A 26,093-nucleotide genomic window follows, 5' to 3' on the forward strand; every position below is an offset into this window, starting at 1 on the left:
AAACAGCACCACCTTAACAACCGAACAGTTTTTTACGTCAAACATCTCAACCTCATACGAGAACAACAAAGAATCCCTGATAAAATTAAAGACGCACTGAAAGACACCGACGCAACAATAAGATACCTCAAGATGATTGGAATGTACCACCGGATGTAAGACATGCATGAGAGACTAGATGGAAGGAGAAAAGCGGCAAAATGACCATGCAGTCGACGCCGCTAAGACAAAAAAAAACATAAAACAAAAACATCCTACAGGCACTTTTTTCAGTAGTGGTTTTATCATTTATTTTTTATTGCCATTAGTTTTGAAGTTATAATACAAGCTTGTGTTATTTTTAAGTGTGAACCATAACAAAAAAAATTTGTATTTTTTTCCTTTTCCAAAAAGATATAACATAATAAATATAAATTTCTTATCAAACTATAAAAATCATCGAATATTTCATTTTCACTGGACAAATCAACCACCCTACCTATCTATAATAATAAGGGAACTTCAGATAATTAAAATATTCGGTGACAACCAAGGTCTTCGGATTCAACACCGTTAGATTTTTCAACATTAAAAATTGATAATGTTTTCTTGAAATGTGACCAACGGAACAAATCTTACAATGTTAAATCCGGAGGCCTTGGTGATCACCGAATATTTTAATTATCTGAGTTAGATAGGCACTAGGTTGCTTTGCAGTGTGAAACTGCAATTTTTATAGTTTGATAAAAAATGTATATAACATGTTATATATTTTTGAAAAGAGAGAAAACATAGCGTTTATATTTGCTATAAAAATAGTTATTTAACACAAGTTTGTATTATAACTTCAAAACTAATGGCAATAAAAAATTAATGATAACACCTTTGGATTCTACTGAAAAAAGTGCCTGTAGGATGTTTTTGTTTCATGTTGATAACACCAATAATAAGAAATTATAGGCCCATAACACTCTTGCCAGTACTAGGAAAGCTATTAGAGAAAATAATTTAAGCTAAACTTGAGGAACACTTCAAATATTTCATTCCCAAATACCAATTTGGTTTCCGCAGAAAGAAAGCAACAGTTCACCCCCTCACAATTTTCTTCTCAAATCTACAAATGTCAAAAAGCATTTGACAGCATGTGGATAAAGGGTTTACTATACAAATTGTTCAAGAAAGACACACCATCATATCTTATCCATATAATAGGTTCATACCTAAAGCATAGAAGATTGAAAATGAAAATTGGCGACTCAGAATCTAACTTCTTCACTCCCATGCCGGGTACACCTCAAGGATCCCCACTCTCTCCTCTTCTATATAACATATATTGCAGTGACATTCCCACAATCCATAATACCCAACAATATATACTACAATATGCAGATGACACTTTAGCAATTTCACATGGGAAAACATTGAAAGACTGCATGAAAAATCTTCAAGAGCATGTTAATAACATCACATCATGGTTTTCAAAGTGGAGATTGAAGGCCAATCCAGAAAAATCACAGTTAATCATATTCAACCACAACATAAATCACCAATCTCCAACTATTGCAATAAACAATAAAATGGTAAAACCAACACCATCAATAAAATACCTGGGAATTCAAATTGACAGCAAAGCCAGCCTGAAACTTCATGCGAACAACATAAAGAAGAAAATGATAGCTAGAGCTAAACACTTTAGATGTTTGACCTACAACAATCAAGGAATTGACATGAAAACAGCAACGATCATTTACAAGTCTATATGTCGACCAATAATTGAGTATGGTCATCCCCTATATGCGAACTGCAGGGAGTCGGTGATCAAAATTCTAGAGGTTGCTGAAACAACATCCCTTCGAGCAATAACCAAAATGAGACATCCAAACAACCGACTGCACAATCCCCCAAATCACCTTTTATATAGCAGAACCAAGGTAGAACCCATTGGAGGGCGCATTGAGAAACTCAACAATAAATTCATACAAAGGCTAAAAGAATTGGACGATATAAGTGATCTCATGCACGACGAACCAGCAGATAACCCACGCAGAAAATTTCCAACTTGCACTTTACTCCAAAAATTAAGAAGTTACATAAATTCCTAAAGTACTTATGTTTTTTTTTTTTTTTGTAGATATTTAGAAATGTATTTCAACCCAATATGGTCTGAAGGACTTTGGTCGATGGCCTGTTGATAACATATCAATAAAGATCAGTTATTATTATTATTAAGAAATTATGAGAACTTTTCATTTCACTCCATTTTCTAATGTTATCTTATAACTTGAAAACAGTTGAACCTATGGAGATGCGGTTTTCACCAAATAAATTCATTCAAAAATCGAGTTCCAATATGTGCAATTCATTTTTTTATAGCTCATAAAAGGGTTCTGAGATCCCCCTCAATAGACAACAGATTTGGAACACTCGATACATCGTCACATTATGGAAATACGTAATATTTCGAAAAGACCTGGTTGTGTTCAGATCGTTTGACATTATAGTTCAATCCTATTTTGCAACTCTTCGAAATTATTCATTGACGTTGCATATACTAAAATTTTCAAATATGTTACCGCAAATACGAAACTCCAAATTGGAGATCTAGTGGGCCATGGTACTGGGAATCCTTGTCCTATCTATCTTCTAGGAAATGTTTGATCTAAATGTTCCCTAACAGCGAGTGTATAATGTGGAGGAGCTCCACCTTACATAAACCAAATAGACATCCTTCGATTTAAAAGTACCACGTCTAGAAAACCAGGCAAGGTATTTTGAGAGAGATGAGGCTAAAAAAAAAATACTATTTACACATACATACATATTATATGCAAAAAAGTTTCTAGTAATCACATTATGTAGAATGTGATTGGGAAGATGAGAAATTTAAAGATAAGATGGTAGTACTTACCCAATCACTAAAGTATCAGAAGAGATGTAACATTCTTCAATAGGTCATTCCTCAATTCTTGACAAAAAAAATCTTCATGGTAATAGTTCCTTGTTTCAATGATTGATAGATTAACCTATATAACAAAGATTAATGAATTAAGATCTGAAAATCCCACTAAGGACTGCTGCTAACGAACATTACTGTATTCTTCTTCAGTCTTTCAAGCTTACATCGAAACATACCATTAGGTACATACTAGACAAATTTTAATGTGATTGAGATTGAATAATTTTATTCTTTTGCTATTCGTTAATTAATCCTAGGTCATATGATTGACATACTTTCAAGAAGGCCATAATTGTTTGTGTGAAAACAAATTAAGTGAGTTGAAAGAAACAGGATATTCAATTGTGGATATTTATATTGAATACTTTTAGTTTATTTTCAATGCCAAAATCAAGATTTTTTCGGAAATTGTACTTAAATTTCTTGGAAATATGTATTTGTTTCATATATAATCCTCGTACAGAAGCCTCATTCTACCACTAGTTCATTTTCAACTTGTGGAAGAATATCAATACCTTCTGCGCTTGTATTATAAATAACTTATTATAAGGTATTGCATTCATCGAGAATATGGAATTCTATATTCACGATGAATGCAATAAAATTATTGGTAGAACTCATCGAATATTAGATGAGAAATTTCCTCATCTTCATCATTTAAATGAGAAATCTTGAAAGGATGTTTCATACTTTGTGAATATCTATTATACTGAAATTCCTACCTAGAAACAAAATCTGTACCATATGAGATAAAATCATGCAGCACTCTTGTCCTCTATAAAGTTGATAAATATTCTATACATATAAAAAGGCGGTAGAATACATTTTAAATTTACGAAATATCTTCTCGATAATTGGTGGTAAATGTGGATCTTTCTGATTGAATGCTCGACAAGTTCTAGAAACAATTCTGTTGCATTCACCGTGGATATGGAATAGATCCAGAATTTCGTTATTTGAAAATCGGGGATTCATTTCGTGAAATTATAATCTACTACAAAATACTTCAATAATGAATACACCTGTCCATAGACAAAATAATCTTACCAGTTTATCTATGCACCTGTCACTTTGAAATGATTGCATATTTTAATTTCTATGATCATAGAATACTGCTTTTAAATGCACTCTAGAAACAGATTAATGAAATTGACCCTACGTATACATAAATTCATAAAATCTCGAATAACTCTTGAATTATTGAATTTGAGAGCATAATCATGTTTGGACAATACCCTCACTTTTCTCTGTAGAATCCAACGCAATCATAAAAAAATAGGGTACTAATTTGAAAATCGAAAGTTATGATCAAATTTTGTTCACAATTTTTGATGATGTGGAATAAGACCAAGAAAACCGCACATATCATCGACTTTTCGGTGCCTCTGGACAACAACTTGGCAAAGGCATATGGGGAGAAGATGACAAAATATAACGTCCTCGCCCATCAGATCAGAGACATTTGGAAGTTGAAGTCAGTCACAATACTTCCCTTGATCATAAGCGCCAACGGGCTGGTCCACCGAAAAAGGTCCGCACACATAGAAGAACTCAACCTGCCTCCAAATACAATAGCATGGATGCAGAAGGCTGTAATACTGGACGGTTGGCATAATCCGACAGGTTGTGTATCCCTATTGAGTTTAATGGTGGATTTATGCACCAGTCCTAAGAACTAAGACTAAACCTAAGACCTAAGAATTGAATGCTAACAAATCAATGAGGGCGTTTATGCACGTTTCCTAAGAACTAACACTAGCGACTAGCAGGCCAACTGTTAACTAAGGGCTCAGGTAAAATATAGAAGTGTGCGTGTGCTGCATAGAAATTCAATATTAACGAGTACCAGTTTCTATCATTTTATGTTCTTTATTCGTGTTTATCGATGAAAAGTATTAGGTGTATTTGAAAAAATGAAATTTAATTTTTTTTGCAATAAATATCAATGTCAAACATCAAAGTATAGAACAAATACAAAGTAGTTCGAGCACGTGCGCATGCCTTAACTAAGAACTAACAAGAGACTCAAGAGAGTGCATAAACGCCACTGAATTCTTAGGTTTAGTTCTTTTCAAGAAATAATAATTGGTGCATCTAAGAGAGTGCAATTACAGAGCCCAGTTTCTTTTACTATCTATCATCTTTCTTCAAAACCGGGTGCCAAGTGCCGAGCCGATGATTCATTTGCGAAATGGATGTTTTTTATTACTACCATAATTATGTTCCTTTAAGGTCAGTCCAAACCGAAACCCATCTACCTAGGCTCGGATAACGAACCATTCTATGTATCTTTGGGTCCTAAAAGATCCTCAGATTGAATGAACTGAATGTGAAAGTTTGGCTCATTCGGATCGGTTCGAACGAACGAATCATTTTCAAAGAGACGACCCGATCGAACCATTCGTTCTGAAGACCCGGGTCTTCCCCCGTTCGTTCGTGAACGACACATCCCTAGTTCTTAGTTAACGGTTGGCCTGCTAGTGTTAGTTCTTAGGAAACGTGCATAAACGCCCTCATTGATTTATTAGCATTCAATTCTTAGGTCTTAGGTTTAGTTTTAGTTCTTCTTAGGACTGGTGCATAAATCCACCATGAGTAACTAGCAAGATTGCCCTCGGCTCACGAGTCCGGGTAACCTGGTGAATCCCACAACTGTGTGAATAAAAAAAAATAATATAATGTGTCCGGATGAAGTTTGCTCAAACCCCATAAAACGGTGGTTGATAAAAAAAATAATTAAATAATTAAAATCTACTCTACATAAAATTATTCTCCAGAAAGAAGCAACCAGATAGATCAAGACGAAAAATTACTGAATTTATATTAAATCGTTATAATTGGATTTACCTTTTCAACTGGATTTATGTGGTTGTGAAACCTTTAAACCGGCAATTGTAGTTAAAATTATTCCCTGTACACTGTATAAAAATTATCCAACTAGAAAACGCTCTTACACTTCTTTCAATATGAATTTGAACAATGAGATGTGGTGGATGGAACAAGTTGAGATGTATAATCACATTGTTTTTAACCTTTTATTGATTTCAACAAATACATGACTGTGGGTGGAAATGAACTTATGTACCTACTTATGAACTTTTTCCAATATGAAATTGGGAAAAGTTCATAAGTACATAAGTTCAAGTGAACAAGATGTAGTGATGATTTTTGGTGAATAAAGTTTTTGTTTGTTGGTTGTATCTCCATGATGTAATGATAATGTTTGCAGAAACAAAAATCAAATATTTCACCTATTAATGTTTTTTTATAATTCTGCACATTATTAAGTAGTCAGATTTTTCTAAAATATGGAGTTGATGGACTTATTGAAAAATTTTGATAAACTGGTTGTCCAGGGCCGGCTCGAGCAATTTTGTCGCCTGAAGCAAAGAATTTTTTGGCGCCCCTACTGAAAAAGTATCAATAAACACCCCCCCCCCCTCCAACAAAAAACATCAGCCCCGATGATAATTCGCCATTTTTGGTTTCTATAGCGTTTTTGCTAATCGCTTCTATCTAAAGTCGTTTCCACTGGGTTTCTTTTTTTTCGGACATTTTTACCTACAATAAATTCCTGGACTTGTTCGACGCCGATGAACAATGCGTGAGTAATATATCTGATTCTCACATTCACAAGATTCGTACGATCGATGAAAGATTACCAATTACACCACAAAATACAAAGGGCAGTAAAGCCCGCCACTCACGAAGCGTTTTTTCGAGACTTTGAACGGCAAGCGTCCAAGAGATTCCAGTCGGGCAGTCAAGGAGTCAAGTTCATTCTCTGATTTACAGTCGTGCGGTCGTGTCCCGAGTTGCCCGACTGTAAAATTATCCGAACGCTCGAACATGGTAGCCTGGTGAGTGGCCGCCTTAACGCATGCACAGCTTTGAAAACTAAATGGGATTAAAAAAACATTTGTTCAGCTGAAAATATTACGCATTTATCAGTAACTAGTTTCGAATGCAGAATGGTAGGAATTTTCCAATATGTTGAATGTGTAAACAACTTCCACGTAATTCGAAGTGTTGTTTTTCGTCTTTGTGAAATACATTCCATCCCTCATTCAATTAGGGTAATAGGCAATACTGCTTATATTGGTTGGGTTGCCATGTGTTATTTATTGAACAGGCGGCTTAGTGAAGACGGGTTGGAGATTGTTATTGCAGGGAATGTTGATAAACGCAGCAAACCGGACCAACCTCATATTGTTTTTAAGAATCAAGACTATATATTTTCATCTATATTCTGAGGTGTCTAAACTTTAGAGTTTTCTATGGTATTAACAAAGATAACCTAATATTTTACGGAAATATGGTATCTGTGGATAATTTTATTAGCTCTATATTCTATTGCTGAATCCTTTATAAATAATGAATACTATAACTAGAAGACTTCTTGTTACATCTAATACATACCTTAAATTCTTCTGCACAGAAAGCAATTCAAAACTCAAAAATCTAGTTACAAAATCTAAAGTAGTCCTATTTATGAAAGGAGTTCCTGAACAACCACAGTGTGGTTTCAGTAATGCTGTTGTACAAATTTTGAGAATGCACGGCGTAGAATACGAATCTCATGATGTTTTAGAGGATGATTCGTTGAGACAAGGTAGAAAGTGAAACTTCAAAATAAGCTATCGTTATCCTATTATCATTCCAGGATTGAAAGAATTCTCTAATTGGCCCACATTTCCACAGCTTTACATAAATGGAGAGCTTGTTGGTGGTTGTGATATTCTTTTAAATATGCATCGGAGTGGTGAATTAATTGAAACTCTAGAAAAAGTTGGCATAAACAGTGCCTTGAAGCAAAGTAGTAAAGAAGAAAAATGAGTTTACTAATTACTAGCATGAATTAGAAGTTTGTTCCTTAAATTAAATTGATTTAGTCCTTGCAGTTTTTGTATGAATCTTTATAAATTTTCAATCTACCTATATGCGAAGAAAAAGCTTTCTTGTAGTGACCATTGTATATAAAATTAATCCCTGTCTGGTTGATTGTAGTTTGAAATCTAGAAATGATTCGATCAGGTAAATCACGATAAAAGTTTTATGAAATCATTAACTTAGAACAGACATGTTGTAAATACAATAAGGAAATGAGGGAATTGTTTGAGTTCTATAATATCTTGGATGACTTCAATTAAAATTTATTCCTGTTTTTGAAAACAAAAATCAGATATTCCTGTAAGTACATCGCCATAGCAGTCAGTATTCCATTATTACTAAATTTTTTTTCTACATGTTTGTGTATCCTAGATTGAGAATGATTCTGAATGCCCTTTTCTGGAGATTGCATATTTGAATTGCTTCAGGAGTATGCCTATAAACATGATTCCATATCAAAACTTCATGGAGATCTTATCCAGATATCTCGTCAGTACACTTAAGGAATAACAGTCCAAAGCCAAGCTATACCCTAGCTTAAAAATATGTTCTTTTCATTTCAGTGTATCGTCTACATATATTTCCAAAAACTTTGTAATCTGAGTTTCTGAGTTGGTAATAAATGGTTGTTCTACAGAGCCCTCAACTGCCAAAACCAATTTTTTATCATGAAAATGACAAAACATATCAATTTAATAACATAACATAAACTTTATTTCCAAAATCAATGTATTACACACAAATGAAAAGAGAAAATAGAAAGAAGAAAGAATATAACAAATTATTCAATATTCCTTAATAGAATATGGTTCAATATCTACCTACGATAAGTTTTGTGATTTCAATTTTAAAGTTTTTTACACCAGTTAAATCGATTAAATACTTAGGTATGTAGTATATTATACAATCTTATGCAAATATATTTTGCGTTATGGTGGGTTTATCCACCATTCCTAAGGACTAATGGTGAGTTTATGCGCCGTACCTAAGGACTAAGAATTGAACGATAACAAATCAATGAGGGCGTTTAACATAGACCTAATATCAAATTAGGTCTATGGCGTTTAAGCACGTTTCCTAAGAACTAAGAAATAACACTAGCAAGCCAACTTTTGGTGGATTTATGCAGCAGTCCTAAGACCTAAGAATTGAACAAAATCAATGAGATATATGTCTTGCATATTGCAAATATTGTTAAATTAATATTGGGCATTCGTTGTAAACCAGAAAGAGCCTGTCAAATGTTTTCTTTAACTCGAGCCCATGGAAAATATCCAATTTTTTGAGTTTTTTAAATAATATATGGTTCTATGAACTGGCGGATTTTTTTTCAGATGGCACGGAATTTTTCAAAATTTTTGACATAGAATTCGGATTTCTCATTGAAGTAGCATTGGTAACACTGTTACGAACGGACGCATACAGTAATTATTTCATAAATTGGAATTCAGGTTCTATAACGAAAAAATATAGTGGAATGCTTTCAGATTTCAAGGAAATCCATAGCCTTCTAAATCTAGTTTCGAAATCCAAGCGACCAAGTTGACAATCGACAGTCGACACTGTTGACAGAGTTTAAGATTACAGATGTGGTACACTTATCTGTCAAACAGTTGTATAAACACTGACAACTTCTAAAAAAAAAGTTAATAATTACTGTGAAAATGACCGAATATTATTGGGATGATATATGTTCGACGTTTTTTTCAGACTAATAATATTTTTATGTTCTGCAGTTTACTACTAGTTATTGCATTCTTATTCGAAAGTAAAGTTCTCTACAACGCTTATCAAAAACGTTTGCGTTTGAACGAATATAACCAAATGGTATATTTTTTTATTGTAGAAAAGCATAATTATTTAAAAGCAAAGTTACATAATTTTTATTGATGTTTTATATTTCAGATCAACGAAATGACTCATAGTTTGCAGGTGATAGAGATGGTTTTTAATAAAACAGATAATCTAATGAAAGTTTTAAAAAAGTCTATGAAAAAAAAAACCAAAAATGTAATTGTGCCTACCCAGGATAAACTAGTTTGATACATATTGAGAATGAATTTAGTTGGGAATGGTAAATTCTGCAATAATGATTCCAGCTTCATTTATTGCCTGAAAAAAAATAAAACAGAAAAATATGAGGATATTGTCCTTTTTTACTGTTGACTTGATAACAATTATGCCTTTAATTGTCTTTTCATTGACACATCTAGTCTGTAACTGCTAAAGATTAATGTTATTTTTTTATTGAATATTTTGTATTCATGTTCACAATTAAAAAACTAACAAGTATTCTGGTGAGAAGTGGTTCCTCAATTAATGATGATGGCTCATAAACTACATCTATAATTTTCAATTATCGATTAAATTGTGGTTCCAAATTTAATCAGTAGATCCTGATTTATTGATTTATGAACACATTTTGAGTAGCTACCTCGCAATAGTGCTCTTCTGAAAATAATTCAGATAATATTAGCTAGGAATGTATGAACTAATTACTTTTATATTCATGAATGAATTGATTTGGATATACTTTTTAAGCTGTCTAATATATCTATAAATAATTCAATTAGTTAAACTACAAAAAGACCAGGTTGAATGGAAGTACATGTATCATGATGGTTATCTACAATTATGAAATTCATTTTTATTCCTAATATTGAATTGCAAGAAATCAACAATTTATTGAATCAGATAAAAATAATGAGAATCCATTAGAAGAAAGTTACCTAAATAAATAGTTAAATATACATTGATAGAAATTGTATAATAAATATCAGGAGTTAAAATATCTGTGCATTCTTGTGGAAATTGGAGAGAATTTGACAATAACAGGGAGCTGTAATCAATGAAGAGTTGTTTAATTTATTACAGACCTTAGTTTACAACAATATTGATATCATTAAAACCATTTGGCCGACTAAATTGTCAAATATAATGCTTTTGATTCAAACGACTAGGAACCAAGTTCAGTAATTAAATTCGATGCTGTTGTCCAACGGTTATATAAATCTAAAACGGAATGTGATAGATTTGAAAATCTCAAGGTTAGAATATCTTGGTTAAATTTGTTATTGAGCAAAATCCATTATATGAAAAATTTTTACTTAATTGAAAAAAATACCCTACGGATTGAACTGAAATTTATAAACTAACATAACATAATTTGAGGCATAGGAAACAACAACACTTTGGATGCTCCTATACAACAGGATGTTCCTTAATTAGAAGTACAAAGAAAAATGAAACATTCTTTGGAAAATTTTAAGGAAAAAAAGACCTATAAATATGGGCAAACGCTTTGTTTTCGAGATAAAGGGTGTTAAGGTTTGATTGTTCAAGTTTATTTCTTATGAAATCTGCATTTCAAAAGATATTTGATTGGAATCTGGCATAGATATTCCAATTTAACGTTTACATCATGTGAATGTCAATTTCAGTAGCATATCTATAAAGGTTGATATTTTTTCTAGAACGATGTCCGCTATTTTCTCCAGAATTTTTCTTGGTGGCTCACTGGTAATTCAAAAATATGAAGAATAACTTTCATTTGGTACTAAACTTTCTGGTTTCTTGCAGTTTGTCGCATCTGCTACCGGTTTCGAAAAAACAATTACAAACAATTCTCTCGTACTCGGGGCAATCCGAATCATCATTAAAATCCAGTTGGTAAGCTGTGATGAATTAATTAATTATTATTCGTGATGCTTATTTTTTCCCGATCTGCAATGATTCATATAAACTCGAGTTTATAATCGTATAATCAACACAAAAAAAGTAGAGCTACAAAGAAAAACCGTTTTATCACGAAAACAAAGCCTTGTTTGCTGGCCCATGTTTATAGATTTTTTTTGATTTAAAAGTATTCAATGAATCTATCATTTGTTCGTTTGTACCTCTAATTTAGGAACACCTTATATATTACTATAATAGTTACTAGTATATAGGTGTTCCTAAATGGAGGTACTTTGGCGAATTGTTTTCGAGCCAAGTTATAGGTGCGCCCTCTTAGGGGTTTTGTGTTTAGTCCCGAGATCGCTGGTGGACTCATCGGTTAGGCTATCCAGCGATCTCTGCCTAAGGCCTAAGACACCTACTTATCCATGTAAGACACCCTCTCACACCTTCGCGGAGAGGTGAGATGCTGTCTTTTTGATCGTTTGTTTTTAAATTATAGAGGACCGGAACTTATTCCATATGCCTCATGTCTCGAGTTTCCGTTCTTCTACTATACGCTCTATTAGTGTGACGTCACACACCGCCATTTTTGGTTCTCCTGTCAGTGTTCGGAATCCAAACAAATGAATTGTCATTCAAATTAGTACAGTGCCGTTGAAGGAATTGGGTTATTTTCATGAATAAGAGTATTTGAGGAACGATTTCAGTATTAATTGATAGACAGATTTTGTAAAAAGCCGTGTTCATTAGTTGAACTTCAAGTTCGAACCTACTGGCATTAATCTCGTTCCTTCTGTCTATCAATTAATAGTAAAATCGTTCCTTAAATAATCTTATTTATCAAAATAAGCTAATTTCTTCAACGACAACGTACTAATTTGAATAATAATTTGTTTGTTTGGATCGAGGTTTGGATTCCGCATACTGACAGGAGAACTAAAATGGCGGTATGTGACGTCATCACTAATAGTGCGTATTGTTCATACATATGTAATTTATTTTGATTTTCAATAATAGTCTAAATTTCTGTCGACTGTCTGCGCGTTCCGAGACAGTCAATCAACACTCTCTGTGTTGTTGACACGTTTTCTCCAATTTTTCTGTTTTTGTTAGCTAAGACATCTTGTCTGATCTCCTAATAAGGTAGATTCATATTATCCGACGACCGACACTTATCGTTTCAGACACCAAGAGAATTGATTGTCGGAACGGAGAGCGCGTTCATATACTCATTCAAGGAGCTTTTCAGTTTGATTCAGGCATTGGATAAATTGAGGTGCGAGAAAATCTTAAAACTTTCACGTGAAAAACTATGCGCTATTGCATTATTACTGGATGAAGATATAACAAGAGAAAAGTTAGTAAGAAGGTTTAGCACACCCAATATTCAAAAACACAACCATCTTGTTTCAATTTGTCGGCAATTGCCCTCCAAATTTTTCCTTTTCATTATAGTATCATGATACAATCTGTGATTTAGAATTTAGATTATTTAGAATTTCCTGCTCATGCACTAAACATATTAATTTTTCGGAATCCATTACCAACGAAAATTACATGTTTCAGAACTAAGCGGAACTTCCGGCTGATTCACATTATCCGTGCAGACACGTTCCGACTCGTTCATACTCCGCGCATACGACATCAAACAAAATATTCTCTCGGGGAATATTGAACAGAACGGATGGCGAATGACAAGATCGGTGTGAATTAATTACTTCGTATGAAACGCATCAAATGATATTTGTCGGATAATATGAATCGACCTTTACTGGTATTTTCAAAACTCTTTTCAGCTCATTGTTTGAGTGGTATTTTATCGTTTCTATAATTTTCTCTGTTTGTTTCTTTAATTGTTTCAATTTTCAGTTCTTTCCTAATTTGCTCGTTTCTCATCTACCATGGAGCTACTAATGGCTGACCTTATCCACTGTGTTAATGGTGCTTTGTACTTTGTTATACTTCTGGCTTCCTTCGTTGCACCAGATCGGCCCTGCGTATGTTATATTTGGGAGAAGCACATATTTAATAATTAATTATTTTTCAGTGACAGCTTGCTACTTCGGTTTAGTAGAGGGTAGAGGTGTTCGTGGAATTGTCTCGCTTTCTTCTTGTTTTCTTCAATTTGTCTATTAGTGTTGAGTTGTTTGTCCGAAATTATTCCCAGGTATCTGGCTTCCCTTTTCCACTCAATCTTTTTCCTTCAATGTTGAGTTCTTCAGGTGTGTCTTTCCTATTCTTGGCATCACAATATACTGCTACTGTCTTCTTAGGGTTTATTCTAATTCTCCTTTTCTTGAAATATACTAATAATCGATCCAATTCTTTTTGTAGTTTATTTCTTATAGCTTTCTTCTGTCTAGTTGAGTGGTAGACAGTAGTGTCATCTGCAAATTATGCTGTCTTTGTATTTCCTGGATAAAGGATGTCGCTCAAAAATATATTGAAAAGCAGTGTTCCTAGAACCGATCTTTGAGGAACGCCTGCTTCTATTTTTCTGGTTCCATCTATGTTAATCCTGACCTTTCTATTGTTCAGGTATGATTGGATTACCTGAATAAGTTTACTCTGAAATTTTCATCTTGTATATTAATGCTGCTTGCCACATTTTATCAAAGGCCTTTTCTATGTCTTAGAATGCAGCTCCGGTATTTGTCGACCAGTTCATTTGTTCCTTTATGTCTTCTGTTATTCTAATCAATTGTTGAATCGTCGAATGTTCTTTTCGGAATCCAAACTGTTGATCAGGTATGATCCTTTTCTCTTCAACGAAACTGCCAAGCCTTCGGTATATCAGTTTCTCCGAATGCCATCTGCTCCTGGGGCTTTTCTATTCTTCAATTGAGAAACTATTTCCTTTACTTCTTCCAAAGGTACTTTTACTGAGTTGTATTCGATTCCAGTGTGGTCATAAGTTCGATCATTTCCTATTTTATTGACCAAATTGATGTGTTTTTGGGATTTGGCTTGAACTGTTCTTCCAGCGAATCCGCAAACAATTCTATTTTTTTTTTGGGCACTTGGCTTCCCTTCATGAGTATTGGAATTTTTCCCGTTTTTTCCTTCGTGTTGAACTTGCTGCTATTTGCCCAGGCGCGGATCCAGGCCCCACTTTTTTGGGGGGGGGGAGGCTGATTGAAGCTTTTAGAAACTCAAAAGCTAAAAGGTACTGGTATTTTGGGAATGGTAGATCGAGTAGCTGCCAATCAAAACACCATTTGCAAAAATATTTAAGAACTGTATTCATAGAAGAATAGAATAGATATTGAATACAAGGATAACCTTACACTGATTTAGTTGGACTTCTGATTTAAAAAAAAATTACATATGTGGGCTACAAAAGATGGCGAATATTATAAAAAGTTATCAGTTATGTTTTACCCCAATTAAATAACACAAGAAAGATAAAAACGAATATATGTATTTATATACAATTTGAGAAGACATTTTATTTTGAAACAGGGGAATTCCTATAATTACTATGTAAATTTTAAAGAAATTGTGGGTCTTTTTATGAAATAGTCAAAATTTGTAAACGGAGAAGTGAATAAATCAAAGAAAAGCAATAAATAAATGCTATATGAAAATAGCCATCCATTTGCACTAGTGATATTACTAATATTAGAGGCACAAACAGTGAGTTTTAGTAGTAGAGTTTAGTTAGTGAACTGTGATGAATACATTTATTTTAAGTTTTGATACTCATTTACCGCATTTTATATGGAATTTATTGTTATTATGTATATATTATCAGGATGAATAAAATTTATTATTATTAGGTATTATTATTTGTAACGACTAGCGAAGATGAATAAAGATTCGATAAACTGGTATAAACATCACAAAAAAACTTACAGGAAACACTCTGTATCTCGAAAACCAAGCGTTAGAGGCCCATATTTATAGGCCCTTTTTTTATTAGATATCCAAGGAATCTCTCATATTCCTTTGTACCTCCAATTTTAATAATCCATTACTATGATTTTCCAACCAAGCTAAATATTTCTTATGATATACAAAATAGGCAATATATTGGCAAGTAGGCCTGCTTTTATCGAAGATCATTATGTTTCAGGTCCATTTTTCCAAAGTACCAACAAAGAGGAAATATTTCTCATGCACGTGTTATTATTCTTTCATAATTGTCTATTTTTATTGCCATCCGTTCCAAGAGACTGCATCATAAACATCGTATTGAGTAGGTAACTCAAAACATCATTAGACCAGAATAACAGAAATAGATAATGTTGAGGGTAGGCGGAGGGCCCCGACGTAAAATAAATATTCAACGTTTTATTATGTTTCATGGGATAAGTAAAAAAGAATCACTCAGGAATTGTTAACGGAAATCTGAAAATTACAGGCTCCCAAAAATCACGGACCCGGGGAAAATCACTCTCGCCCCCCCTTTCTCGACGGACTAAAAGGCTTGCGTAAGGCAGATAAACTAATTTTTTATTGCAGATTTGGTTTCAACGTGCTTTGAAATGCAAAAAGCCAAAGTTTGAGGTATGATTGTAATAAAAAATTGGTTCGATTCTAGATGTTACTACAGCATCATGTCAAAAATTGTTACAATGGTGGAATGCGTGCTTAAATTATATTCATTTAACATTAGTTGAATACCAATAAAATATTTTGTATCACAGCCCGCAAGTACGACACCGCAACGGTGTCGCAACTGCAAAAGTCGGATGTGTGCACCCATCAAAGAAGCCACACTTCACACAAAAATGGATGGTTTGTCAAAGAGATACCGACAAGATTTATGAAGCGCAAAAAAACTCTTGGAAATCGGGGTAAGCAGAGAATCACTTGCCGACGCACGACAGTAACATTTATGACTCAATTGCGGCACCTTTGAACGTTATTGCGGCACGTTTGAAGATACAAATGGGACCATATTCATATTATTTCTAACCTTATTTCATATCCATTCCGTATCAGTACTTTCAACATCCTTGTTTCAGAAATTGCGTCAAATTACATTTTTGCTGATCTTGTAATTATTTGAGCCTTAGTATTTTCAATTACAAAGTTTTAGAATAGTAGGCTGCTGCCACCGTGTTTACTCAATGCGAATACATAGACATAGTGATATTGGCTGAGCAATACCCACATGAAATTAGCTACTTTATAGAAATGATCGTCAGGCCAATACCTGTGACAGCAGCCGACTATTCTAAAACTCTGTAACTTTTCATTTCGAAAAGAAGATTTAATATGAAATGAAGTAAGGGTTTCTAATTTCACTCCCGGATAATGTAATAAGAATATTGAAAAAATACCCGTGTTGAATCTTTTGCGAGTGCATGATGATTACAGAATTTCAAGTTTCTAGCTTTATCGGAATATAAGAAAAAAAAATCAAACTGAATTTTAGTCATCACCTGTTAGGGATGTTATCTCGGAAAGGGGTGGGCTGAGACATTTTGTTATAGGAAAGACCCATCTTAATTTTATACGAGCATGAATTTAGGAACACCCTGTATCTGGTCTCTCACTGTAACTTTTCAAACCACAATGAAATCCCCCAATTTTAAAGTTAAAAATGTATACAGTGCAAACAGAAAATTATATTTTGTGGGTTTAATCTTCCCTAATCAGCCACGTTAATTTTTTCATAAATTCTACTGATTTATTATGTATTATTTAGAATACTACACAAGAACAAGATATCTAGCATAACTTCTCTGGATCATCTGAGTTTTACGAAAACACCATACAGAATCTAGATAATAACTCCAGTGACATCTATGGAGAACATTCGTTTCCGTTGGTAGGTAGTTATTATCTCAACCGCAGACTCATTTATTCCTAACAATAAAAGGGATTTTCATAAAGCAGCATTCTATTATCGTAGCCGATAAACCTTAAATATTTTTACATATCGTGAAGTTAACAACCGGAAAGTAGTCCACCGATTGGAGAGAATAAGCATTTTGTATGGTGTACCCTATTTTTCTTACTGAAGCACTCTGCTGGGAAATTCTTGGGTCGGACATTTTCTTCGATCGATTCCTGGCTTCGGCGCAGAAATAAAACAGTCGGTCCTCGGTGGGTCTAAATAGTTTTATATTTTCCGATGATTTCTGTGGTCACATTTTGAATGAAAATCATTATGATTGTTTATTTGTGCAAAATTGCAATTAGAAAATTCCTTTCATAGGTTGCAATTTCTCTCTTCTGTTGTGAAAAATAAAGGTGAGTAGATGTTTAAATTTCCCTCTACATTAAAGGTGATGTATATATATACAGCATACAAATACGAGAATGATCCTGATTTTCATTATTAAAAGTACAATTGTATTGTTATAAGCTCTTAAAATTGAAACCTATATCATCAGTGAAAAGTTATATAATTTTTCGATTCAGATTTCATATCAAGGATATCCAAATCTAGTAGACGATGCAAAACCATATTTTTCTATTTGATGAATTGCCTAAAATTAATTTGGAAGATTTCCATTGTTTTCTTATCGAATGTGCATGATTCTGATGAATAATTGAATTGAAGATATCAATATCCTGAACCACTAGAATAATTTCTTCGATAAAGGTACCAAATTTCATTATGAGTCTAACTATTTACTTTTTGATATTAAAAATTATGCAGGATGTCTACTGAAAATATTGAAAAATATCAGGAGGAATTTCTATAAATGATTTTCAAATGAAAATATATTACAAATTGTTCACATATTGACTCTTATTTCGTCAAGCTTTTCTTGATTTCGGTAGGAATCTATGAAAATTCCTTTTTCTTATAGAAACGCTTATTTCTATAACAACATTTAATAATGAATTTGACCATTTGGAACAATGGAAAAATGTCGAGGGTCGATCGAGATGAAAATATGCATTTGAATGTAGTAGAAATTAAAATCTTGTGCTAATTTTTATGACCATCGCTCCAATCAAAACTGTAGAAAATTCAAGAAGAATATTGAAACAGAAATACTTAATATTTCCATGGCTACAAATTAAATTAGGTTGATATTTTGCCAGTACCTATAAAAAGAAAAATCATATAAATCCATGAGCACTTGAACATTTCGTGTTGATAGAATCATCACAACCATGAAAAACTCTAGTAGAATATTGAAAGAACTTATCCAATAAGAACAGACCGACCGAGTTGACTTTTTGCAAGTAAACATAAAATTTAATATACAGGGTGTTCCGGAAGAATGCGACAAACGGATACCATGAATGAAGGTCATCATGGAGCACTCGTATCATTAGGTTTCAATCGCCTGAGTGTTTTCGTTCAGGATATACAGGGTGATGTTCATCTTATGAGTGAAATTTCAAAGTTCAATGAATCTTGAACTAATATCGCTTAACTATCGCCCTCCTTCGATATTTCTGGAATTGAATATATCAGATCCAGACTAGCAAAATTTTAGACTTATTTTCGTGAATATTGGATCACCCTGTACCTGAACATTATGTTTCGTTTTCGTGACCACAAATAATTAATTCATAACAAACATTCTAAATCTATTCTTGGGTGATCAATAGATAATCATTTCCTTATAGGTGAAATTTTATAGGTCAATAAACCTTGAACTTTTCGGTAAAATTATTTCGAATTTTGCAGTTCGTAATTCACTAGGGATGAAAGTAACAATTTCCATAATTTTCACGAATGAGCTCAGGATAATAGAAGATCAGCAATTCAAAAAAAAGTGCCAACTTAGATTCTCGTTAAATATTTGGCGCGGTATCTATACAACAATCGTTTGATTGGCCCTCATATTTTTGAAAATAGCGTGATATGTGAAATTTATAAGAATTTTTTTGAACATACTTTGCTTGTTTTGTTAGAAAACGTTCCAATGGAAACTATTCAAGAGAAGTGCGCGAATATTTGACTAACACTTTTGAAAACAGATGGATTGGCAGAGGTGGACCTGTGACTTAGCCTCCTCGATCCCCTAACCTAATCTGATACTGGATTATTTATTATGAGGAGCATTTAAAAAATAGGTCTATGCGGTACAGATTAACAGTAGGGAGCAACTTTTATAAATGAATATTGGTGCTTAAGGTATTATTAAATCTCAACTGAATACGATAATATAATGTTAACGCACAGGGTGATCCGATATCATCGGAAATATTGTCTAAAAATTTGCTAATTCGGTTCTGTTTTTTTAATTTGAAGAAAATTTGAGGAAGGTATTCGTAAAGGGTGACCAAACTGCAAAATTCGAAATAATCCTACCGACAAGTTCAAGATTTATTGAATTATGTAATTTCACTCATAAGGCAATGTAACCTGTAACCCTGTAAGATGGTGCCAAGAAGATATTCAGAATTATTGTTATGAATCAATTCTTTGTGGTTACGAAAACGAACAAAATCATAATTTTCAATACAGGATCATCCAATATTCACGAAAATAGAAAAAGTCTAAAATTTTCCTATTCCGGATCTGATTTATTCGATTTCAGAAATATTGAAAGAAGGCGATAGTTAACTTCAAAATTAAAAATTATTGGTCTATTAGTTCAAGATTTATTGAACTGTGAAATTTCATTTATAAGATGAACATTACCCTGTGGCCTGCATATCCCAAACGAAGGCACTCAGGCGATTGAAACCTCTTGATACTAATCCTCCATGATGACCTTCATTCATGTTATCCATTTGTCGCATTCTTCCCGGGACACCCTGTATATATATAAAATGATATATAAAATTTTCAGTTTTATGCAAAAAGAGAATATATACGAGGTATACCAGAAAAAACTATTTCGAAAGGTTATTCCTGACACTAAAAAAAATGTTTACATGATTGTAGGTCCGCAAAAGATAGTAAGTTTTAGATAAATTTTTATAGCTTTTCGAAATCTGTAAACTATAGCAATTTTTTTGAACAATGGTCAAGGGCGTAGGGTGCAGGAATAGCGTTGAGTTTATTTTATTCACCCATATTTTTGAAGGTAGAAATGATTGGTCGAATAGAATAAAAATAAATTTGAAGTCTTTTTTTCAATTTGATATTTCTGAAGGTTTCCAAAATAAATAAAAATAACACTTTTAAAACATAATTAAATAATTGAAAATTCTTATTCTTCAAATGAAGAATGTATTTATAAATATTCCTGGAGAAATTTTTTAATCAATGATTTTTTTTTAATGTTAAAATGAACTTGTCACGTGTCGAAATTAATGTGAATTCCTTCCATTCTCATTTAGTAGTTAAGAGTAGGAATGTCAATAAATGATTGATTTCGTGACATACGATCTATAAAGTTATTAATTGTTATCGCAACTTTATGGAAGTTCTTATCAAGAGTCCGTCTATCGGTAATTAATTTCCTTGCGATTATGGGTGCTACCTTTCAGGAATTGCATTGAGAGGTTGAACTTTATTATTGCTGTGAATAATGATAATGATCTCCTTAACAGGCCTGATTTTTTTGCATGTATTCTCGGATTACTTTCCATGAAGTAATCACGAAAGCAGAATGTCCCTCTGACAGTTGTGTCTTGGTGCTAGGAGCTCATCATCCACCTATCGCAGACAAAATTGTTATATGTGTTCACACAATATTCAGAATGATTGTTGAAAAGCCACCCTCAACGTGTGAGTTGGTCGTAAAAAATTTCATGAAAAGGATATAGTGCTGCAACCGTAGACGTGGCAATTATTTGTCTGATATCGCTTTTCACCGTTAATGGTATACTTTCCCCTTTACAATTCAATAAACGTCCAGTGATTTTTTCCTTAAAATCAGGGCTGGCGCGTCAACTTTAGAAGCCTGAAAAATTTTTCGGCGCCCCTTCTGAAATAGCATCAATAACAATATGACCTCTACCCCAAAAAACACCACCTGCTCCGATAATAATACAGAACTTTCTTCTTCCGAAGAAGAAACTTGCGGTAGAGCATGCAGAATGTCGGTATTGCTTCGAAAATTGGGATTACAAACATGTGTTCAACTGAAAACATTTGGCATTCAACAGTAACTAGTTGCAGAAGCACAATCTCTTCGACGCTTGCTACCAAACGCTGGAAGAAACGCTTCGTGAGTGGCGGGCATTAGAATCTTCCATTTGTTGAACGTGTGAACATCGGCTTCCAAATAATTCGAAAGCAAAGGTAATGTTGTTCGTCTTTGTGAAATACATAATGATTTTATCCCTCTTTCAATGAGGGTCAAAGGGATGTCTGTTAATATTGGTTGCCATGTGTTATTTATTATACAGGTGGCTTAGTAGAGGCGGTTTTGAGATTTTTATTGCAGGGAATGTTGACAAACCCAGCAGAGCTGAACAATCTTATGTTCTTTTTGAGAATCAAGTATGAAATATGAAAAGGCAGCTAGCAAATTGGGACAAATTGTCGCCTCTCAAATAGAGGCGCCTGAAACGGACGCTTCACTCTTCCACCCCTAACGCTTGCTTTAATAAATATACTCGTATCAAAATGAATTTCTCATAACTTCTTCTTCTTCTTCTTCTTCTGGTACCATGACCGTTTAACGATCGTTGGTCATCATGTTGGCTATCATGTTGACAACTATTGCTTTATTGACAGCTGCTCGAAAAAGTTGTACTGTAGATTTCTCGTATAGTATATCCAAAGTCACTTGGAGGAAGCCTGAATATTTCAATTATACCAAGGTTGTCCAAGTTTTCAGAAATTCCTTTGGAATTCATGAAAACATTGCTATCAATACTCTCAAATAAACCCCGGTATTTAGCAAATCGTCTTGGAAACAAGAATGTCCCGATTTGATTGATCTTATTTGCTGAATATTTCCCCTCGTATTCCCCTTTCCACTTTGAGAGCGTTTTTGGTTACACTCATTGGCTGCATCTATCACTTCTTAATAACTTTCTGATAATTCGCATAGACCAGTGTGGTCCATAGGGGTATTATTGAAATGCATTTTTACGTAGTTTTAGTTCGTTGTGTGACTGATGCTTTTAATGATTTCGACTATGATGTTTGGCCCAATTCTATGGCTTATGTAAAAAAAGATGAATATTTCGCAATCAAATCTATTCCTCCATTTACTTTCAAAGTCAGAATTGATATATGACGGGTTCTGAAGAAGATGATTTCGCATCCTAAATATCTGCATTCTAATGGAGGAAGAATTGATTAAAATGAGATAAACCAACAAAATTTTCATTACATTTTCTGATTTTAGCAATGTTATTACTGTTTTGCGAAATCATGTAGAATAGGCATAGGATGTTGAGGCTCTTAGTACGTCAAATTAGCAGCTACGTAGACAGATCGAAAAATCAATCGAGTATTTTAAAGACAATAGAAATATTTCACCATTTCCTGCCATCAGTCGGGACAGTTTTGATAATAGGTTACATATATCTTTGAATATTTATTCTGATTCTGAATACGAAAAATTTAAGAGTTATCGAGGAAAAACTTGAACTGAGGAAATACTACAATTTCTGAGTGGGGTAGACTATGACTCGGTCTATGACTTCCGGAAAACATAGAAACTAAAATCGAAATTTTGATAACTAAATTTGACATTTCATGAAATGTCCCTAATTATTCGTAATTGAAAATTGTATTGGCTTATGGATTTTCAACCATCTTAACGAATTATTTATTACATTTCATGAAATTTCGACTTTTTAGTTTCTTTTTATGTTTTCTGGAAGTCATAGTCTACTCCATTCAACGAGAAATTGCATTTTTCCTTAGTTCAAGTTTTTGCTCGATAACTCTTTAAGTATAGGATTTGCTTGAGACACCTCTCTTTTTATACCTACGTAAAATTGACTGAATGAATAAAAAATTTAGGTTTTTCCAAAAAACTTTTCGAAAGATATCTATAGGAATCTCTTTACTTTATGAACCGTTGAGCTTATACTGAAGTATTGCCATATTGCTGAAATTATCATCAACCAAGCTATCTGATAATGCAATAATATACTGGGTGTGCCGTTTGAAATAACAAAGTAATACTCCGTTTCCGGTATAAAAAGAAATTGTATAAATTTTCAGCTCAAAATTATTATTAGTTTTCCATAAACGTCTAATAGGCCATCGCGGTGAATCACCCTGTACATCATTATCATTTAGCCTTCTGCTTCCACTGAGGGACATAAATTTCGCCTCAAAATAACTAGGAAATAAAATTCAATTCGGCAACGTAGCTGCTAATTTGACGTAGAAAATTGGATGTCATTCACGGATCTCAAGGTCATGCACCTATTCTACCCTAGTTTGTCCTATTTTCTTATAATTTTAATGCAAACGATCAGTTCATCATCGTAGATAATGTTCCTTGATAGTATATTACAGGTCAAAAATAAAGAATAATCAAATTATAACACCGTAGAATGACATAGTATCATTTTTGATGTAACAGCAAAAGCTACTAACGTCACGAATTTTCTGAAAGAATCGACATACGCAAAAATATTATTTTCAATTCAAGGGTTTGAAAAGTGTGCGCCTATGGTTTATGACTGTTTTGCAATTATCTCAGGCCAAGCGTTTTTATAGACTAGTTCAAGTGACTTTGGATATACTATACCACTGCCTCAAATTCTTCAACCACGATGTTCTCCTTCTTCCTGGACCACGCCTGCCTAGGATTTTTCCCTCCATAACTTCTTCATTATTGGTCTATAGAAACAAAAAAAAATCTATAGGCACTTTTTTCAGTAGAATCCATTGGTGTTATCATTTGTCTTTTTATTACAATTAGTTTATCACAAACTTGTGTTTTTTAAATGTAAACCATAAAAATTTCTGTAACAATAATAAAATAATAGCTTTCAGGATATAAATAATAATATATAAAAATTAACAAAAATTTTAGTTTCACACGGCAAATCGACAAAATGCCTATCTTTGATAATTTCTGAACTTCATATAATTAAAATATTCGATGGCCACCATTTTCTCCGGAATTAACACCGTTAGATTTTTTCAACATTTAAACTATTTCAAATTGATGGATATCGTTCTTTAGATGTGATCAAAGGAAAAATCTAACAGTGTTAAATCCGGAGACCTTGGTGGCTGCTTCTGCATTCATTTTAATCATCTGAAGTACACAGATTATCAAAAATAGGCTCTTGATGGTTGCTTTGCCGTAACTTTTGATGATTTTTATATTTCGATAAAAAATTTATATATGTTCACTTACCTATATATGTAGTTTTGAAAAGGGGAAAGTAAGCGATTTTATTTATCAAACATATTTTATGGTTTACATAAAAAAAAAATCAAGTTTGTATTATAACTTCAGAACTAATTGTAATATAGAAATGATTATATCACCAATGGATTCTACTCTAATAAAGAAGTTATGAGAAGTTCAAATTTCTCGCCATTCCCCAATTTTCTCCTATAGCTTGAAAACAGCTGAAAATTGTCTCAAGAATCGAGCCGCAAATATGCCACTCATTTTTTTCTACCTCAAAGGGTTTCTGAGATCCCCTCACTAGAAAATTTAGGACACCCGATACATGTGGAATAGAATAAAATGCATTATTTCATAAGTTCTAACAGAGTATTCCAGAATAAGACTCCGATTTTCAATAGTGTGAATTCTTTGCTCATTTTGAGAAGAAAAGTTTCTATAAATCTGCCATAAGAGAGGTCACAGTCTTGAATATAGGTTTATAGGAACATTTCTTCTGAAAAGCATCTAGGCCCTAAGGATTAACATCTTATTCTGAAACAGCCTGTATATGTCTATACCTGATTCCCAAAGTGGTCCAGGTGGACCCTTGGGGGTCCACGGTATTAAGAAGAACAAATGGTGGTCCACGAAAATTTTTCTGGTTTCGATTGTAAATAACAAAAATATCGACCTGGCTTCACTCACCAAGCTGCGCGAAACTGTGTAACAAACAATTTGATCCTCAAATTGTTAATATCAAATTTTATTGTTTTATTCCAAACTATTCAACGTTTTCAAATGAAACATACCTACATATTTACAAAAGAAAAATTATTTTGACCCGATAAATACGTCGCTGATACAATTTTGAATCACCCTGTATAAGAAAGTTGAAAAAGCAAATGCATATTAAGAGTACTAAAAAACACTACGTGAATCAAAAAGAATGCGGTTGTTCAAATTTCTAGACTCACCTTCTCATTGGTTTCGAGATAGACAGTCCAAGGTCTTTCCAACGAGGTCATAAGTGACCATGTCCAACCATGGTCCAAATAAATACATAAATATATAGTACAAATAAAGATAAAATACATAGGAGTTTCAAAACATATAATAGCTACGAAGTCATTCCTAGAGACTATTGAGTTGGAGGCATGAAAATAAAGGATACTAGAAGTTTAAAAAAAGCGAATAAATAAAGAGTCGGTGCTGGACATGTAATTCTAGACAGAGCTGAAATAAGACAGATCATGGTATAAATTTGTTTGAATGATCATTATTGACTAAAAGTCAATACACTCAATAAAATGAGAATATCGAACATCAGCCATCCAATCCATAGAATAACACTTAGTAAGAAATGCCTTGCTTATAATCATATTGAAATATAAGTGGTTTCAATTCATTTTTTATAAAAAATAGATCAGTATAATCTGCATGATTGTAGACTTGATTACTAT

At 33.2% G+C, this 26,093-nt stretch overlaps 2 protein-coding genes and 1 long non-coding RNA gene across 5 annotated transcripts in view; 2 read left to right on the forward strand and 1 right to left on the reverse strand.

Annotated features, from left to right (window-relative positions):
- The first annotated feature begins 7,221 nt into the window (after positions 1-7,221).
- LOC123682299 (glutaredoxin-related protein 5, mitochondrial) lies at positions 7,222-7,835 on the forward strand. The gene is made up of 2 exons (XM_045620851.1): positions 7,222-7,547; positions 7,599-7,835. Exons 1-2 carry the CDS (start codon positions 7,310-7,312, stop codon positions 7,769-7,771), a joined length of 411 nt encoding a protein of 136 aa, XP_045476807.1. The 5' UTR covers positions 7,222-7,309; the 3' UTR covers positions 7,772-7,835.
- Positions 7,836-8,072: 237 nt separating this feature from the next.
- LOC123682300 lies at positions 8,073-9,282 on the reverse strand. Of its 2 annotated transcripts, none has more exons than XR_006747809.1 (2): positions 8,647-9,282; positions 8,073-8,471 (listed from the first exon to the last, which is right to left on the reverse strand). It is a non-coding gene; the product is annotated as an uncharacterized LOC123682300 (long non-coding RNA). The 2 variants fall into 2 exon arrangements; XR_006747810.1 differs by having other exon boundaries at positions 8,073-8,535.
- A 124-nt stretch (positions 9,283-9,406) lies between these two features.
- LOC123682297 (TBC1 domain family member 16) overlaps positions 9,407-26,093 on the forward strand; it is a 62,918-nt gene continuing 46,231 nt past the window's right edge. Inside the window, exons 1-2 of one of the 2 annotated variants that reach the window (XM_045620848.1) lie at positions 9,407-9,652; positions 9,731-11,494. The gene's annotated coding sequence lies outside the window, so the exon portion shown is untranslated. Of the gene's footprint in view, positions 9,653-9,730; positions 11,495-17,318; positions 17,708-26,093 lie in introns of those variants that run through there. The other variant, XM_045620849.1, reaches the window with a different exon arrangement.

The sequence above is a fragment of the Harmonia axyridis genome, chromosome 6 (genome assembly GCF_914767665.1).
Source record: "Harmonia axyridis chromosome 6, icHarAxyr1.1, whole genome shotgun sequence".
Lineage (NCBI taxonomy): Eukaryota > Metazoa > Arthropoda > Insecta > Coleoptera > Coccinellidae > Harmonia > Harmonia axyridis.

Bases quoted from the DNA above. Each gene is read 5' to 3' on its own strand.
- LOC123682299 (XM_045620851.1), top strand. From the start codon at position 7,310: ATGAATACTATAACTAGAAGACTTCTTGTTACATCTAATACATACCTT. The intron at 7,548-7,598 runs GTAGAAAGTGAA...TTATCATTCCAG, and splicing joins GGATGATTCGTTGAGACAAG to GATTGAAAGAATTCTCTAAT.